The 16,783-nt window shown below is 46.0% G+C and overlaps 1 protein-coding gene across 3 annotated transcripts in view; it reads left to right on the top strand.

Annotated features, from left to right (window-relative positions):
• Positions 1 to 8,704, top strand: part of vwa8 (von Willebrand factor A domain containing 8) — a 353,830-nt gene extending 345,126 nt beyond the window's left edge. For all 3 annotated transcript variants that reach the window (XM_072584806.1, XM_072584805.1, XM_072584804.1), the window contains 2 exons: positions 1,495 to 1,733; positions 7,478 to 8,704. In XM_072584806.1, the coding sequence (XP_072440907.1) occupies positions 1,495 to 1,733; positions 7,478 to 7,586 (348 nt within the window). In that variant the 3' untranslated portion in view covers positions 7,587 to 8,704. The remainder of the gene's footprint in view (positions 1 to 1,494; positions 1,734 to 7,477) is intronic.
• The last annotated feature ends 8,079 nt before the right edge of the window (positions 8,705 to 16,783 follow it).

Raw genomic sequence — 16,783 nt, forward strand, 5'->3', positions numbered from 1 at the left:
AATTTGAAACAAACATAGAGAATGCTGGAGAAACTCAGCAAGTTTGGCAACATCTGTGGAGAGAGAAACAGTTAACATTTCAAGTCTAATTGTAAACTTGCCACAGTGGCTCAATGGTTAGCACTGCTACCTCACAATGCCAGGGACCTGGGTTCAATTCTAACCTCAGGTGACTGTGTGTGTGGAGTTTACACCTTCTTCCTGGGCCTGCCAGGTGCTCTAGTTTCTTTCCTCATCCAAGCATGTGGAATGGCCATGCTAAATTGTCCATAGTGTCGAGGGATGTGCAAGCTAGTTGGATTGGCTATCTTAAGTGCGGATAAGGAGGTGGTTGGATCTGGGTGGGATGCTATTCAGAGGGTCAGTTCAAACTTGACTGTACGAATGGCCTCTTTCTGCACTGTGAGAATTCTAAGATTTTTGAAAACATAGTTAATTGGTTAGTGGTAGAAGTGATAGAGTCCCATATTTAAGACAAATTGATTACTTTGGTCAATCCATTGTATTAGCTGACAATGACACAGCTTCTATATCTTTATAATAATGCTTCCTTAATATTGTTTGTTATACAATTACCAAATGTTGGAATTCAACACATTGTAAAATATTTGGTGATATCGTTCGTGTTGTTTTTCTGACCATGACTGTAGTAGCAATCTCCAATTGTCAAACCACCTGTGCAAGTCACTGGATTTAATCTCCTGACAGTAAACACCCAGCAAATTATCTCTTTTCTTTCCCTGTTTCCTAACAAACCCCTCCCTTTGATTCCCCATAAATCCACTTTGTTAATCTGTCTCTGATTCCCAATCAATCCTCTTTGCCAATCTCACTTAGATTCCCAATAACAACATTCCGCCACTAGATCTCTGACTCTGAATCTGTACACTTCGTCAATGTCACTTTGATTCCCAATCACTAGTCTCTACTGATCTCAATCTGAGTGTCAATCAGTACTTTCCGTCTACCTCACTTTGATTCCTAATCCCTACTCCCTGCCGATCTCAATCTGATTATTAATCAGTATTCTCCCAGTCAATGCTTTTGTGCTGATTCCCAATGAATACATTCTTGCACTCTCCCTTTGATTCCCAATCTGTACTCTCTGCCAATCTCTCTCTATGTTTCCCAATCAATGCTGTCAATTTCTCTGATTCCAGACCAATGCTCACTGACGGTGTAGATCAGGATTTATTGTGAGAGACTGCTAACATATTCAGTCACAGTTAAACAAAATTTAGCAGTTGTACATAAGTGAGCTTGGGAATTGTTGATCTCTGAATGTGACTTCTTGTTTGGTCTGAATACTTGTAGATTGTCTTAATTTTGGTTGCAACTGAAAATTTGTTGCACCGACATTCTGTGGTGAACATTGGGTTGCATTTCCAAGGATGTGTTTGAACATAACCTGAGCCGGCTGACTTTTCTTACTGAGATTGTGTGTGTGAGTCTATGTGGTCTGACTCTCGTTAATGGAATGTTTATCTTCTCTAGACAATGCACGCCCATTCCCAATTTTGTATGAGTGGAGACCATACTCTTGAAGGAACAGAGCACGCAATCCAAGAGGTTGCCAAGGAAGAGGCAGATGAACGTTTTGTCATTGTTCTGAGTGATGCTAATCTGGAACGATATGGCATAAGCCCTGCAAGGTTCACCCAAGTCTTAACTTGCAACCCTCAGGTTAATGCGTTCGCCATTTTCATTGGATCCCTGGGTGACCAAGCAGAAAGGTATTTTCACAAAAAATATGAACTTTTGTTGTTCCTATTCAGCATATTTTATATATACACATTGTATAGGGGGTTACCAGTGTCTATCACCAGCAGTGACACGGGTCAAGTCCTGAAGGACATGTTTGCCAGGCTGAATTTGCGGCGTTTGGTGAGAGATTCAATACGAGAGAGAAACCAACCAGAGCTCTTCCTCATTAATCTGCCTATTACAGATCCTGCTGTCCATGACACTATCAGTAGGAGTGACCATCTTGTGTCCTTGTCCAGTCCACTCCTTGTGGAAGTGAAGTCTCCACTTCATATTGAGGATAGCTTCTATTGTATTGTATGACACTACCAGTGGGTCAATGGGACAGATTTCAAACAGATCTAATAACTCAAGATGATGCATCCATGAGGCTCTGCGGGCCATCGACAGCAGCAGAATTGTGTTCAACCATCGACTATAAACTCATGGCCTGGCATTTCTCCCACTCTACCAGTATGTCAAGCCAGGAGATCAACCCTGGTTCAGTGTAGAGTGGAGGAGGGTATGTTCGGTGCAGAACCAGAAATACCTTGAAAATGAGATGCCAAACTGTTGAAGCTACCAAACAGGCCTAATTACATACTAAACATCAAAAGCAGAATGTAACAGCCAGAATGGGGCAATTCCACAATGAGCAGATCAGATGTGCATACCTGTACTTACTGTCTTTAGATGGTGGTCAATTAAACATGAACATTTTTATTCCCCGTGGTGGTAGACCCCAAGATGTCAGTGCAAAAGACAAGACTTACAGAACATTCTTCAGCCAGAATTTCAGGAGATTAGCATCGCAGTAATGTTACTGGATAGTCATCCAGGGAGACCCAGCAAAACTGAAGTCAATGGGAATTGGGAGGAGGAGGAAGCTCTCCACTGGTTGGAGTCATACTGAGCACAGAGCTAAATGGTGATGGTTGTTGGAGACCGATCATCTTGGCTGTTCACCACATCAATAATTCACCAAGACTGGAGCAATTTGTGTCCACATGCAGCAAGGCTTGAACAGAATTCGGGCTTGACCCGCTGACTGTCAAGGAACATTTGTGTAAAGCAATGGCCGTCTTAAATGAGAGGATCTGACAAGCTCCTGTCAATGGCATTACCATTGCTAGACCTCTCAAAGCATCCTGAGGGTGATCATCAACCTTACTGGACCAGCACCATAATAATTCTGCAACAAGTAGCTCATCGCCTGACTCCCCAAATGCTCATACTCCCGATCAAGTGCTGTGTTTGTCCCAAACAATGTCAAGCCTTGAGTGTTGCTGAAGCTGCTCTGATCCAGAAATATGGAGCGTATTCCATCACACTGCTAACTTCTGCATGGTGAATAGTGGACAGGATTTGCGGAGTCAGGAGGTGAGTTACTCCCTGCAGATTGTGCAGCCATTGTATTGAGATGGCTCGTCAGGTTCAGTCTCTGATTAATGGTAACGCCTAGGATGTTGATTTTGGGGTATCGTTAGATTCTCTTGCTGGAGATGACCATTACCTGGCATTTGTGTGGCATGAATTTCAGCCCAAGCCTCCATCGTTTAGGTGATGGTACGTATGCACGTGGAATGTTTCAGCATCTGAGGGGATGATGCTGAACATTGTGCAATCATCAGCGACCATCTGCATTCTGACATTATGATGGCAGAAGGTCATTGATGAAACAGCTGAAGGTGTATGGGCTTAGGACATGAACCTGATCAATTCTTGTGGGGATGTCCTGGAGCTGAGATTACTGACTAACCACGACCATCTCCCTTTGTTCCAGATATCAGTCCCAACAGCAGAGAGATTTCCCTCAGATTCCAGTTTTTCTGTGGTTCATGAATGCCATAATCTAGGGGGATTCATGAACTGGTTGTCAAAATCCTGCACACGTGTATACTGAAAGTTTGGGATTTCAGCTGGTATGGAGATCCACCTCCCATTCCCCTATCTCATAACGAAACACCCCCGTCTCCATGGTTTTACATGTAACCTTCCCCAGTCTCTCCACTCCCTCAGCCCAGTCTCTCGTGTTTCCTCTCCCTGAACCAAGCTCTCCTGTCTGTGTCCCTGACCCCAGTCTCTCATGTCTCTGTCCTTCAACCCAGTCTCTCGTGTCTCTGTCCCTAGCCCAGTCTCTCGCGTCTCTGTCCCTGAACCCAGTCTCATGTGTATCTGTCCCTGAGCGCAGACTCTCGTATCTCTGTCTCTCAAGGTAAAAACAATGACTGCAGATTCTGGATTAGTGGTGCTGGAAGAGCACAGCAGTTCAGGCAGCATCCAAGTAGCTTCGAAATCGACGTTTCGGGCAAAAGCCCTTCATCAGGAATAAAGACAGTGAGCCTGAAACGTGGAGAGATAAGCTAGAGGAGGGTGGAGGTAGGGAGAAAGTAGCATAGAGTACAATGGGTGAGTGGGGGAGGGGATGAAGGTGATAGGTCAGGGAGGAGAGGGTGGAGTGGATAGGTGGAAAAGGAGATAGGCAGGTCGAACAAGTCCAGACAAGTCATGGGGACAGTTACTGAGCTGGAAGTTTAGAACTAGGGTGAGGTGGGGGAAGGGGAAATGAGGAAACTGTTGAAGTCCACATTGATGCCCTGGGGTTGAAGTGTTTCGAGGCGGAAGATGAGGCGTTCTTCCTCCAGGCGTCTGGTGATGAGGGAGCGGCGGTGAAGGAGGCCCAGGACCTCCATGTCCTCGGCAGAGTGGGAGGGGGAGTTGAAATGTTGGGCCACGGGGCGGTGTGGCTGATTGGTGCGGGTGTCCCGGAGATGTTCCCTAAAGCGCTCTGCTAGGAAGCATCCAGTCTCCCCAATGTAGAGGAGACCGCATTGGGAGCGACGGATACAATAAACAATATTAGTGGATGTGCAAGTACAACTTTGATGGATGTGGAAGGCTCCTTTAGGGCCTTGGATAGAGGTGAGGGAGGAGGTGTGGGCACAGGGTTTTACAGTTCCTGCGGTGGCAGTGGAAAGTGCCAGGATTGGAGGGTGGGTCGTAGGGGGGTGTGGACCTGACCAGGTAGTCACGGAGGGAACGGTCTTTGCGGAAGGCGGAAAGGGGTGGGGAGGGAAATATATCCCTGTGGTGGGGTCTGTTTGGAGGTGGCGGAAATGTCGGCGGATGATTTGGTTTATGCGAAGGTTGGTAGGGTGGAAGGTGAGCACCAGGGGCGTTCTGTCCTTGTTACGGTTGGAGGGGTGGGGTCTGAGGGCGGAGGTGCGGGATGTAGACGAGATGCGTTGGAGGGCATCTTTGACCACGTGGGAAGGGAAATTGCGGTCTCTAAAGAAGGAGGCCATCTGGTGTGTTGTGTGGTGGAACTGGTCATCCTGGGAGCAGATCCGGCGGAGGCGGAGGAATTGGGAATATGGGATGGCATTTTTGCAAGAGGTAGGGTGGGAAGAATCCAGGTAGCTGTGGGAGTCGGTGGGTTTGTAAAAAATGTCAGTGTCAAGTCAAGTTGGTCGTCATTAATGGAGATGGAGAGGTCCAGGAAGGGGAGGGAGGTGTCGGAGATGATCCAGGTAAATTTAAGGTCAGGGTGGAATGTGTTGGTGAAATTGATGAATTGCTTAACCTCCTCGCGGGAGCACGAGGTGGTGCCAATGCAGTCATCAATGTAGCGGAGGAAGAGGTGGGGAGTGGTGCTGGTGTAATTACGGAAGATCAACTGCTTCACGTAGCCAACAAAGAGACAGGCATATCTGGGGCCCATACGTGTGCCCATGGCTACCCCTTTGGTCTGGAGGAAGTGGGGGGATTCAAAGGAGAAATTGTTAAGGGTGAGGACCAGTTCAGCCAAACGAATGAGAGTGTCTCTGTCTCTCAGCCCAGTCTCTCGTGTCTCTATCCCTGAGCCCGGTCTCTCGTGTTTCCTCTCCCTCAGCCCAGTCTCTCGTGTCTCTGTCCCTGAGCCCAGTCTCTCGTGTCTCTGTCCTTCAACCCAGTCTCTCGTGTCTCTGTCCCTGAGCCCAGTCTCTCGTGTCTCTGTCCCTGAGCCCAGTCTCTTGTGTTTCTGTCCCTGAGCCCAATCCCTCGTGTCTCTGTCTCTCAGCCCAGTTCCTTGTGTCTCTGTCCCTCAGCCCAGTCCCTCGTGTCTCTGTCCCTCAGCCCAGTCCCTCGTGTCTCTGTCCCTCAGCCCAGTCTCTCGTGTCTCTGTCCCTCAGTCCAGTCTCTCATGTCTCTGTCCCTCAGCCCAGTCTCTTGTGTCTCTGTCCCTCAGCCCAGTCCCTCGTGTCTCTGTCCCTCAGCCCAGTCTCTTGTGTCTCTGTCCCTCAGCCCAGTCTCTCGTGTCTCTGTCCCTCAGCCCAGTCTCTTGTGTCTCTGTCCCTCAGCCCAGTCTCTCGTGTCTCTGTCCCTCAGCCCGGTCTCTCGTGTCTCTGTCCCTCAGCCTGGTCTCTCGTGTCTCTGTCCATCAGTCCAGTCTCTCGTGTCTCTGTCCCTCAGCCCAGTCTCTCGTGTCTCTGTCCCTCAGCCCAGTCCCTCGTGTCTCTGTCCCTCAGCCCAGTCCCTCGTGTCTCTGTCCCTCAGCCCAGTCCCTCGTGTCTCTGTCCCTCAGCCCAGTCTCTCGTGTCTCTGTCCCTCAGCCCAGTGTCTCTTGTCTCCGTCCCTCAGCCCAGTCTCTCGTGTCTCTGTCCCTCAGCCCAGTGTCTCGTGTCTCTGTCCCTCAGCCCAGTCTCACCTGTCTCTGTCCCTCAGCCCAGTCTCTCGTGTTTCCACTCCCTGAGCGCAGTCTCTCGTGTCTTGTGGTCGAACACTGAGAAGGTGTGACAATTTTCAGAACTGAATATGTTGTCACAGCAGGAGACGTTTGTGAGGCACTACCTTTGTCAATCCGATGCTGCCTTGAACATATAATCTGGGCAAGGCCCTTCGGCCTGCTTTGCCATTCCAGTCTGATGGTCAACCTTACATTTTCCCAAACCATCTCCACATTCCTTGCTGTCAGTATTATTGTGAAATCTATCATGACTGAGCCTCCACAATGTTCTGGGATAAAGGCTTCAAAGATTCACGACCACTTTTGTAGAAATTCTTCAACATCACAGCCCTGAATGGCAGGGGCAGTTACAAAACCAAACAGATAATTAAGCTGTGATTTGCTTAAGGGTCTAAACGGCCTCTGCCTATCCTGATGACCCTGGCTTGCCAAGTGCTGAGCTTTCTACATTCGTGTGCACCCATTCTGAGATACTCAAGAGAAAAGCTTGGCTGAAAGGCACACAGTAATCGGAAAGGCTGGTCGTCGTGTGAGCTTTCCTGGAGCTTTCTCTTCCAACAGACAAATTGTCATTCATATCAAGCGTTGTCCCTTGATGAGTAAAGTTGGAAGGGTAAATCTAATAGACTGTACATTGATGCATAAGGAAAAGTGAAAATGCGATTGGCATTCTCAATTGTTTAGTTTTGGTTCATTATCTAGTTAAAAGCATTGAGTTTTATAATAGTCCGAGCAATACAAGGTTTGTATATACAATAATACTTGAGCAGCACTTAAGCTTCTTTTGTTGGAGGTTATTATTGGTGAGTCGTTTCTATTGAGGCATGGTTCCCATTCAGACCTCTGGGTGCTTCCTCTCTCTGCTGCTTAGCATTGTCAGAGTAACATGGCATAGAATAACCTCTGTTGTTAAATTATACATCCTCCTTCCGATAAAAGAAACTTTCCAAGCTCTTTCACTTTTCTGCAGGCTGTGTAATTTGCAATGTTAATTTGTTCTGAAACTAGGCTGCAACAGATTCTGCCAGCAGGGAGGTCCTTCGTTGCCATGGACGCAAAACAAATCCCGCAGATTTTACAACAGATCTTCACATCCACTATGCTGTCGACAGCCTAAGGATTGTCCTGTTGAGAGCATCGTGCACGCAGGAGATGGTGGGAAAAGCTACATGCAAGATTGATGTGTTGAATGCCTACACAATGACTGCCGTGATCCCACTGTCAGGTTTAGTTGGCAGGAATCTTGTAATCCTCTGGATTGCATTGGGATAGTGACACCTATCCTCCACTTTACATGTGAGTGAGCATTAGAGGACTCTTAGTCCTCTAATGGGATGGTGCCTTTTCCTGAATTTCTTTATGTCTTCATAAACAGATGGTAAAAGAATACCTGTATGATAACTAGATTCATGTAGACATTACTGCCAACCTGCCATGACAGTAGAATCATACTTTTAAACTAGTGAGTCAATTCTCCAATCTCCAGGAGGAAGAGTGCTGCAAAGATCCTTATTTGGAAAGTGATACATTGAAAAGCAATTTGAAATGCTTTGATTTCAGGAGGTCCAGCCCTCTGGCCACAGAGTGGATAGACGTTCAAGGCACATGGTGCAATTATATCCCATTTCCTTCAGTGACCTTTCAGTATAAACAAGAGCAAGGGAGGAACTCCTCTGCTCAAAATAAAACTGGGTGTAGATACACCAAAGTAAGAGGGGAGCTGAGGGAAAGTCACTGAAAGGGACACTGTTTCTTAGCCCAAACTAAGCAGCTCTGAAATAGCAATGGTGTTGAAACAAAAGGATGTCCATGACACTGACTGTGTTTTTCACACTCTTCCTCTGCTTCCACTGTGCTGTGTGACCAATTACTGCTAGGCTGGCTAGCTACTGATCAACCATCCCTTCAAACTTACTTTGCTGCCTCTGTCCTTTCAAATCTTTTAGTTAATGCTGAGCTGTAAGGAGATCTGGCTCAATATTCCAGAGAGTTGACAAGATGCCTTTCCCTGCAGCATTTATACTGAGTTCGATTTCTGTGTCAGATCCAACACTTCAACAGGGTCTGAAAGGCCCATCTCTTAAATTAATCTGTGAAAGTATTAAAATATAATTTACACACAAGATTGCTTGGAATATTAGGGAAGTAGATGTAAATGATGCAATGTTTAAAAAGTGATTTATTTTGTAACGTTATATATGCACAGAATAAAGTTTAATATATTTTATCACCTCAGATACATTCTCGCAATTAATTATTACTCACCATGGTTTAATATCATCTCATGTTCAGTGTAAACATCAAAGTCTGCAGTCACTTTTCCCTTATTCCTCTAAGGGATGTGGGCACCACTGAACAGGACATCTGCTACCCATCCCTAATTGTCCTTGAACTGAGTGAGTTGCTGGGCCACTTCACGGGCAGATATGAGTCAAATCGCATTGCCATTGGTCTGGAGTCACATGTAGGTCAGACCAGGTAAGGACAGACAGATTTCATTCCTGAAAGAACATGAGTAAGTTAGACGGGTTTTTCCAAAAAATATGATCACCATCACTCAGACCTGCTTTTAATTCTAGATTTATTAATTGAATTCAAATTTAAGTTGCTGTGATGAGATTTGAACCTCTGTGTATCCAGAACAGTAGCCTGGGCTCTGAGTTACTAGCCCAGTATAATCACCAATCCACCACTATCTCCTTCATTGCTGTTTGCAACATTGCAATTTGGACACTGTGCGTTTCATACACAACATTTCAAAAAATATTGGAGAGCTTTGGGATAGCCAAAGATTCGGAAAGGTGCTACAGTAATGTACCTCTCTGTTTCTGGCATCAGTGGTGTTTTATTATTGATCAACCAATCAATGATCAAATACCTTTGGGGCGGCACGGTGGCTCAGTGGTTAGCACTCTGTCTCACAGCGCCAGAGACCCGGCCTCGGGCAGCTGTCTGTGTGGAGTTTGCACATTCTCCCCGTGTCTGCGTGGGTTTCCTCCAGGTACTCCAGTTTCCTCCCACAGTCACAGAAATGTGCAGGTTAGGTGAATTGGCCACACTAAATTGCCCATAGTGTTAGGTGTAGGGGAATGGGTCTGGGTGGGTTGCTGTTCGGCGGTTCGGTGTGGACATGTTGGGCCAAAGGGCCTGTTTCCACACTGTAAGTAATCTAATCTAATCTAATCTAAAACCTGCTGGAAGCTGCAATAACAACACTTGAATTCAGATAACCTTTAGTCCCTGTGTGCACCCCATTATCAGACATTTCACAGCAAACTTTGCCAGAAAAGTGAGTTTTAAGGAGTGTGTTAAAGGATGAGGAAGAGGTGAGGATTACTGAAGGAATTCCAGAGCTTGAGGTCTAGCCAGCTGGATTCCTGCACCATGGTGGTGATTAAAACGGGATACTCAAGGGGCTAGGATTTATGGGGCCAGCCATTCAACCCTTTGAGCCTGCCCTGCCATTTAATATCATCATGGCTGAATGAACACTTTTATCCACCCCACACTACTGGTAATCAGATATTTATCAATCTCTACCTTACACAGACTCAAAGACTGAGCTGCCAAAGCAATCTTTGGTAGAGAATTCCAAAGGTTTACAACCCTCTGAGTCAAATCATATCTCCTCATCTCAGACCTAACTTACCTGGAATGTCAATATTAGGAAGGAAGAGATACTTGGTGTCTTGAAAAACATTTAGGTGGATAAATCCCCAGAGCCTCATGGGATCTGCCATGAGGGAGGCAAGGGAGGATATTGCTGGAGCCCTGACCTTTGTACCTTCTTCAGCTACAGGCCAGGTCAGAGAGGATTGGAAAGTAGCCAATGTTCTTTCGTTTAAGAAGGGCAACAAGGATAATCCAGGAAATTATAGGCCAGTAAGCCGATCATTATTGGAGAAGATTCTTAGGGACAGGATTTGCTCGCATTTGGAAATAAATTGACTTATTAGGGTTAGTCAGCATGGCTTTGTGCAGGGGTGGACTTGACTCACAAATATGAGCTTTTTGAGGAAGTGATGAAGATGATTCTAAGGGTAGAGCAATGGATGTTGTCTCCATGGATTTTATTAAAGCATTTGACAAGGTCCCTTTTGGTAGGCTGGACCAAAAGACTAAGTTGCATGAGATACGCAGTGAGTTTGTAAGTTGGATACAAAATTGACTTGGTCATAGGTGACAGAAGGGTTGTCATGGAGGAATGTTTTTCTGACTGGAACCTGTGCCAGTGATGTTCCACAAGGATCAGTTCTGGGACCTCTATTGTTTCTAATACATATAGATGTAATTGTTTTGGGTGAAAATGAGGGTGGTCTAATTAGAATGTTTACACACACAATTTTTTAACTATTCATTTGTGAGATGTAGCCATTGCTGGCTGGCCAACGGGCATTTATTGCCAATCCCTACTTGCCCTTGCGAAGGTAGTGATGAGCTGCACTGCAGTCCAGTTCCTGTGGGTAGACCCACAATGCCATTACAGAGAGAAATCCAAGATTTTGACCCAGCGACAGTGAAGGAACTCTGGTATTTTTCCCAGTCAGGATGGTGAGTGGCTTGGAGGGCAAGTTGAAGGTTGTGGTGTCCCCTTGTATCTGCTGCCTTTGTCCTTCTGGATGGAAGCAGATGCAGGTTTGGAAGGTGCTGTCTGAGGATCTTTGATGAATTTCTGCAGTGCATCATGTAGATGGTACACACTGCTGCTCCTGAGTGTTGGTGGTGGAGGAAGTGGATGTGGTGCCAATCAAGTGGGCTATTTTGTCCTGGATGGTGTCAAACTTCTTGAGTGTTGTTGGATCCATTCACCCAGGCGAGTGGAGAGTATTCCATCACAGTCCTGACTTGTCCTGTATAGATAGTGGACAGGCCTTGGGGAGTCAGGATGTGAGTTGCTCACCATTGTTTTCCTACCCTCTCTCCTGCTCTTGTCACCCCTGTGTTTATGTGGCAAGTCCAGTTAAGCTTCTGGTCAATCGTAACTTCCAGGATGTTGATAATGGGGGATTCAGAGATTGTAACATCATCGAATGTCAAGGGATAGCTATTAGGTTGACTCTTATTGGTGATGGTCATAGCCTAGCATTTCTATGATGGGAGTGTTGCTTGCCACTTGTCAGCTCAAGGCTTAACATTGTCCAGAACTTGTTTCATTTGAACATGGGCTGCTTCAGTATCTGAGGAGTCTCGAATGGTGCTGAACATTGCCACTTTTGACCTCATGAAGGTCATTGATGAATCAGCTGAAGTTGGTTGGGCTCAACCATCAGCCTTAGGAACTCCTTCAGAGGTGTCTTGGAGCTGAGATAACTGACCTCCAACAAACACCACCATCTTCCTATGTGGCAAAAGTGAGGTCTGTAGATGCTGGAAACCAGAGATTAGATCGGAGTGGTGCTGGAGAAGCACAGCAGGTCAGGCAACATCTGAGGAGCAGGAAAATCAACGTTTCGGGCAAAAGCCCTTCATCAGGAATAGAGGTAGGAAGCCTCCAGGGTGGAGAGATAAATGGTGGGGGGTGGGGGTGGGGGTGAGTGAAGGGCCTGGGGAGAAAGTGGGTGACGGGCCTAGGGAAGAGGTAGCAAAGAGTACAATAGGTGAATGGGGGTGGGGATGGAGGTGATAGGTGAGAGGGGAGGGTGGTGCGGATAGGTGGGAAGGGAGATTGGCAGGTAGGACAGGTCATGAGGACAACGCTGAGCTGGAAGGTTGGAACTGAGGTAAGGTGGGGGGAGGGGAAATGAGGAAACTGGTGAAGTCCACATTGATGTAACTGCCGAGGACATGAAGGTCCTGGGCCTCCTCCACTGCCGCTCCCTCACCACCCGAAGCCTGGAGGAAGAATGCCTCATCTTCCGCCTCGGAACACTTCAACCCCATTGTGGGCATCAGTGTGGACTTCACCAGTTTCCTCATTTCCTGTAAGCTCACTGAGCGGAGAAGTTGGCTTGAAAGACCTCCTCCTGCTCCTATGTTTTTATAAGCCTGAGGCAGAGGTGGAGTTGGGTGATGTTTTGGAGTTGAAAGCTGGTGGTCTTTTCGAAGGTGCAGTTTTGATCAGAAATAGCCAAGGTTTTTTTTCCCCAGGACAGGGGACTCCAAAGCTCGACGGCATAGGTTTAAGCTGAGAGACGAAAGATTTAGAAGTGGTCTGAGGGGCAACTCTTTCAAGCAGATGGTGGTGCATGTATGGAACGAGCTGCCAGAGGAGGTGGTGGAGGCTGGTACAATTACATTCGAAAGGCACCTGGATGGAGACATGAATAGGCAGGGTTTAGAGGGATATGGGCCAAGTGCTAGCAAATGGAACTCGATCAGTTTAAGTTATCTGGTTGGCATGGACGAGTTGGACCGAAGGGTCTGTTTCTGTGCTGTGTAACTCTGCAACTCTGAGCGCAAGTCCATGTCAAAGTACAACAGCAAGTTTGTAAGAAACAGATCTGGCCTTCAACAATTCGAGGGAGGGGAATAGATTTGACATCTGTGGCATTGTGTTTGTGGGTCAGATTCAAAGAGAACAGATGAGATTGTAACTTGTTTAAAAATCAACCAGTTACTCAGAGTTGGGTTTAAATGTTGAACTGGAGAAAATTCGTGCTCATTACAGTACTGGAAAATGAACAGACATTCCTCACCAGAGGAGAAATAGAGAGAAGTGCTGCAGAGGTAGAGCTGGGGGCTGTCAGCACACAGATGAAATCTAACACTTTGTGTTCAGAAATATCACAGAGGGGCAGCATGCAGATGAAGGAGGAGCCATGCACACTGATTCTGCAGCTATGATTGGACACTGAAGAATGGAAAGAGGAAAGAGTAGTTCCAGCCAGATAACAGTGGAGAGGGTTTGGAGGAGGATGGTGTGCTCACTTGTGTTAAAGGCTGCACACAGTCAAAGGTGGATTGTTGAATTATGGGACAGTCTCATTCGTGACAGATACCTGATTGGAGGGATACGGACAGATGGGCATTTGGGGAGTGACAACAAGGAGAGAAACTGCCGCCAGGTGTAGGAAGGTAGCTGGCTAGGATGGAAGGTAGTATTTTGAGGAGAGGATTGATGATAGATTTGTAAAGGACGAAGATTTGCATTTGTATAGCACCTGTCCTAAACATAAGACATGCCATAGTGTGTTATATTGCTAACGTAGCCAACTTTGTAATGGAGCAAAGACAGCAGATACTTAGTACACATCAAGGTCACACAAATCTCTCCCCGTCTGTGCATTGGAGAGAATGTGTTACTTTGAGGAGGATGCAGAAATAGGGAAGAGTGAAATCCTGGGAGGGAAGGTGGGAGGTTTAAAACAAAGGGAGCCCAACCATCTCCATCTTGGGTTCATAGAAGGGGTGGTCAGAGTACTGAAGTATAAACACACTGTGCACTCTGCTCAGCCCTAACCCCAGTTAAGTGGGACTTATCGTTGCCTCAATCCACGTGGAATGTGTGTCTCTGTGACTGTCAGTTCCACAGTCCCACTTTGGTTTTGTTTTCAGTTATTTGGAATATTTTGCATTTAGCATGGACTTGATACATCATACTATATCCCGGATATAAGTAGACAGAATGTCACTGTTTTATGGGCAGCTCATGCCTGTTTTGCACTCTCAATAACAGAGTGGATTAGGGGAGATGACCCAGTGTTGACTGCCATTGGAGAGAGGACATGATGTGAACAACTGGCCAGAAATAAGACCAGCATTGTCTTTGTCTTTGTTCGTCTTCTGATTTTCAATGTGAATTAAACTAATATTTCAAGATTTGGTTTTAATCTTACTGATGTTACTAATTGATACATCTGCAGTGGTCTGCGATTAATGGATTACTCAAACCTCCTTGTTAACTTTGCTTGGGCCATTAACTGCACTACCTCTCGATGAAAACATTGAGATCCACCAATTTGAAATTACACTTTACTGAGAATTGCCTCGAAGGGCAATGCATCAGTTCCTGAAAGAGCCCGAATTTGGATTTCTCTGCATGATGTGCCTTGTCGTGTGAAATTTCTTTCTGCTCAGCCTCAACTTGCTCAAATATTCAGTTATTAATGTGGTGATTTTCCCTTTCAATAACCGCTTTGAAAGCTCAAGTCTGCTCCGAAGGATAAAATCCACTTGAAACAAATGAGTTCTCATGAATATATCGTCTTATTCAAATCTGTAGTATGTGCAGGTACAGACATGATTCTCAAAGTTTCACATATTCTGCTTTTGGAATATAATATGAATGACAATTAACACTTGGTAAAGTGGATTGAAATTAATTTAGTAAATTTAATGGTAGGCTTAATTTCATTGAGTACAGTTCCTATTGAGTCTTAAAGTACTTGGCTGAGGAGGATGTGGTGAGAAATTAATCTTGCACTGTTCAATATCTACCAAGAGTTTGTGCTATTCTCCTTATCATACATCTGATAAAGGAGATGTTATCTCTGAAGATAATGTATTCTTTGCTTCCATAACTTCCATGTACCTTTTGGTACAAATAACCACATCAGCCTGGTTAAGCCTGAGCTCATGGAAGTTTTCCTTTAGAACATAGAACATAGAACAATACAGCACAGAACAGGCCCTTCGGCCCACGATGTTGTGCCGAACATCTATCCTAGATTAAGCACCCATCCATGTACCTATCCAAATGCCGCTTAAAGGTCGCCAATGATTCTGACTCTACCACTCCCACGGGCAGCGCATTCCATGCCCCCACCACTCTCTGGGTGAAGAGAGGAAATGGACAGCAGTGGGTCAAGAAGGCAGCATACCATCACCACCTTGAGGCATACAGGCTTGGGCACAAACGCTGACCTAACCAGCATTGCCTACTTTTGATGAGTGAATTTTTTTAAAAAGCTCATAATTTTTTTTTAAGCAGCAAGTTGTAATGTCCTGCCCAAAATTAACTAGCAGTTTCCAAAGGGAATTTGACAAATATTCAGAAACGGAAGTTGAGCGGGGAGCAAGACTAGTTGCCCTAAAAGGATTAATAGTCCAATAATACCACTAGGCCATTACCTCCTCAACTGACTCAGACACAGGTTCATAGTCTGTCAGCTTCCACCTCCTGCTGAGACCCCGCCAGCGAGCTTTGTCCCTAGTCAGCCTCTACATCCTTAACAAGGTGACATCACAGCCTGACTTCCCTGAAGTATTAAGTCATAGTCAGGAATCAAAAGTTACGAAAATAAAGTACGGGCGGCACGGTGGCACAGTGGTTAGCACTGCTGCCTCACAGCGCCAGAGACCCAGGTTCAATTCCCGCCTCAGGCGACTGACTGTGTGGAGTTTGCACGTTCTCCCCGTGTCTGCGTGGGTTTCCTCCGGGTGCTCTGGTTTCCTCCCACAGTCCAAGGATGTGCAGACCAGGTGAATTGGCCATGCTAAATTGCCCGTAGTGTTAGGTAAGGGGTAAATGTAGGGGTATGGGTGGGTTGCGCTTCGGCGGGGCGGTGTGGACTTGTTGGGCCGAAGGGCCTGTTTCCACACTGTAAGTCATCTAATCTAATCTAATCTAAAAAAGTATTGTGGATACTGGAGATCTGAAACAAAAACAGGAATTATTGACAAACTCAGCAGGTCTGACAGCATCTGTGAAGAGATAAAAGAGTTAACATTTCACATGCAAGGCCCTAAATAAGGACCTGCTTGAGGCACAGTCTCCCATGTCCTTACCCCAACCTCCCCACACCAGGCCTTGTTATCACATGGCCTGCTATTACACACAACCCATTGTTAGCTATGGATAATCCCCATCAGCAGCCATTCATTCTCCTCGGCTGATTGTTACACACTTCTTTTTCTGTCCGTCTCTTTTTTTGGCTCTATCCCTACCTAACGTTTACTCCTTACCCCCTTCCCCTACTCTGTCTTCCACATAAAAACTGACTTTTCCCTAGCTACCAGCAGTTCTGAAGAAGGATCATTGGACCCAAAACATTAATTCTGATTTCTTTCCACAGATGCTGCCAGACTTGCTGAGCTTTTCTAGCAATTTCTATTTTTATTTCTGAGTTACAGCATCTGCAATCTTTAGGGTTTTACTTAGGAATTGAAAATTCTTGCCAGGACCTCTGATATCTCCTCACTTGTGTTCCTCAACACCTGTCAGGCAGGAAAGAGATGGTCGTGTGAGGGAACCTTGGTTGATGAGGGAGGTTGAATGTCTTGTAAGGAGGAAGAAGGAGGCTTACATAAGGTTGAGGAAACAAGGTTCAGACAGAGCGTTGGAGGGATACAGGATAGCCAGGAGGGAGCTGAAGAAGGGGATTAGGAGAGTTAAGAGAGGGCATGAAAAATCTTTGGCGGGTAGGATCAAGGATA

This window comes from Chiloscyllium punctatum, chromosome 15 (assembly GCF_047496795.1).
Source record: "Chiloscyllium punctatum isolate Juve2018m chromosome 15, sChiPun1.3, whole genome shotgun sequence".
Taxonomy (NCBI): domain Eukaryota; kingdom Metazoa; phylum Chordata; class Chondrichthyes; order Orectolobiformes; family Hemiscylliidae; genus Chiloscyllium; species Chiloscyllium punctatum.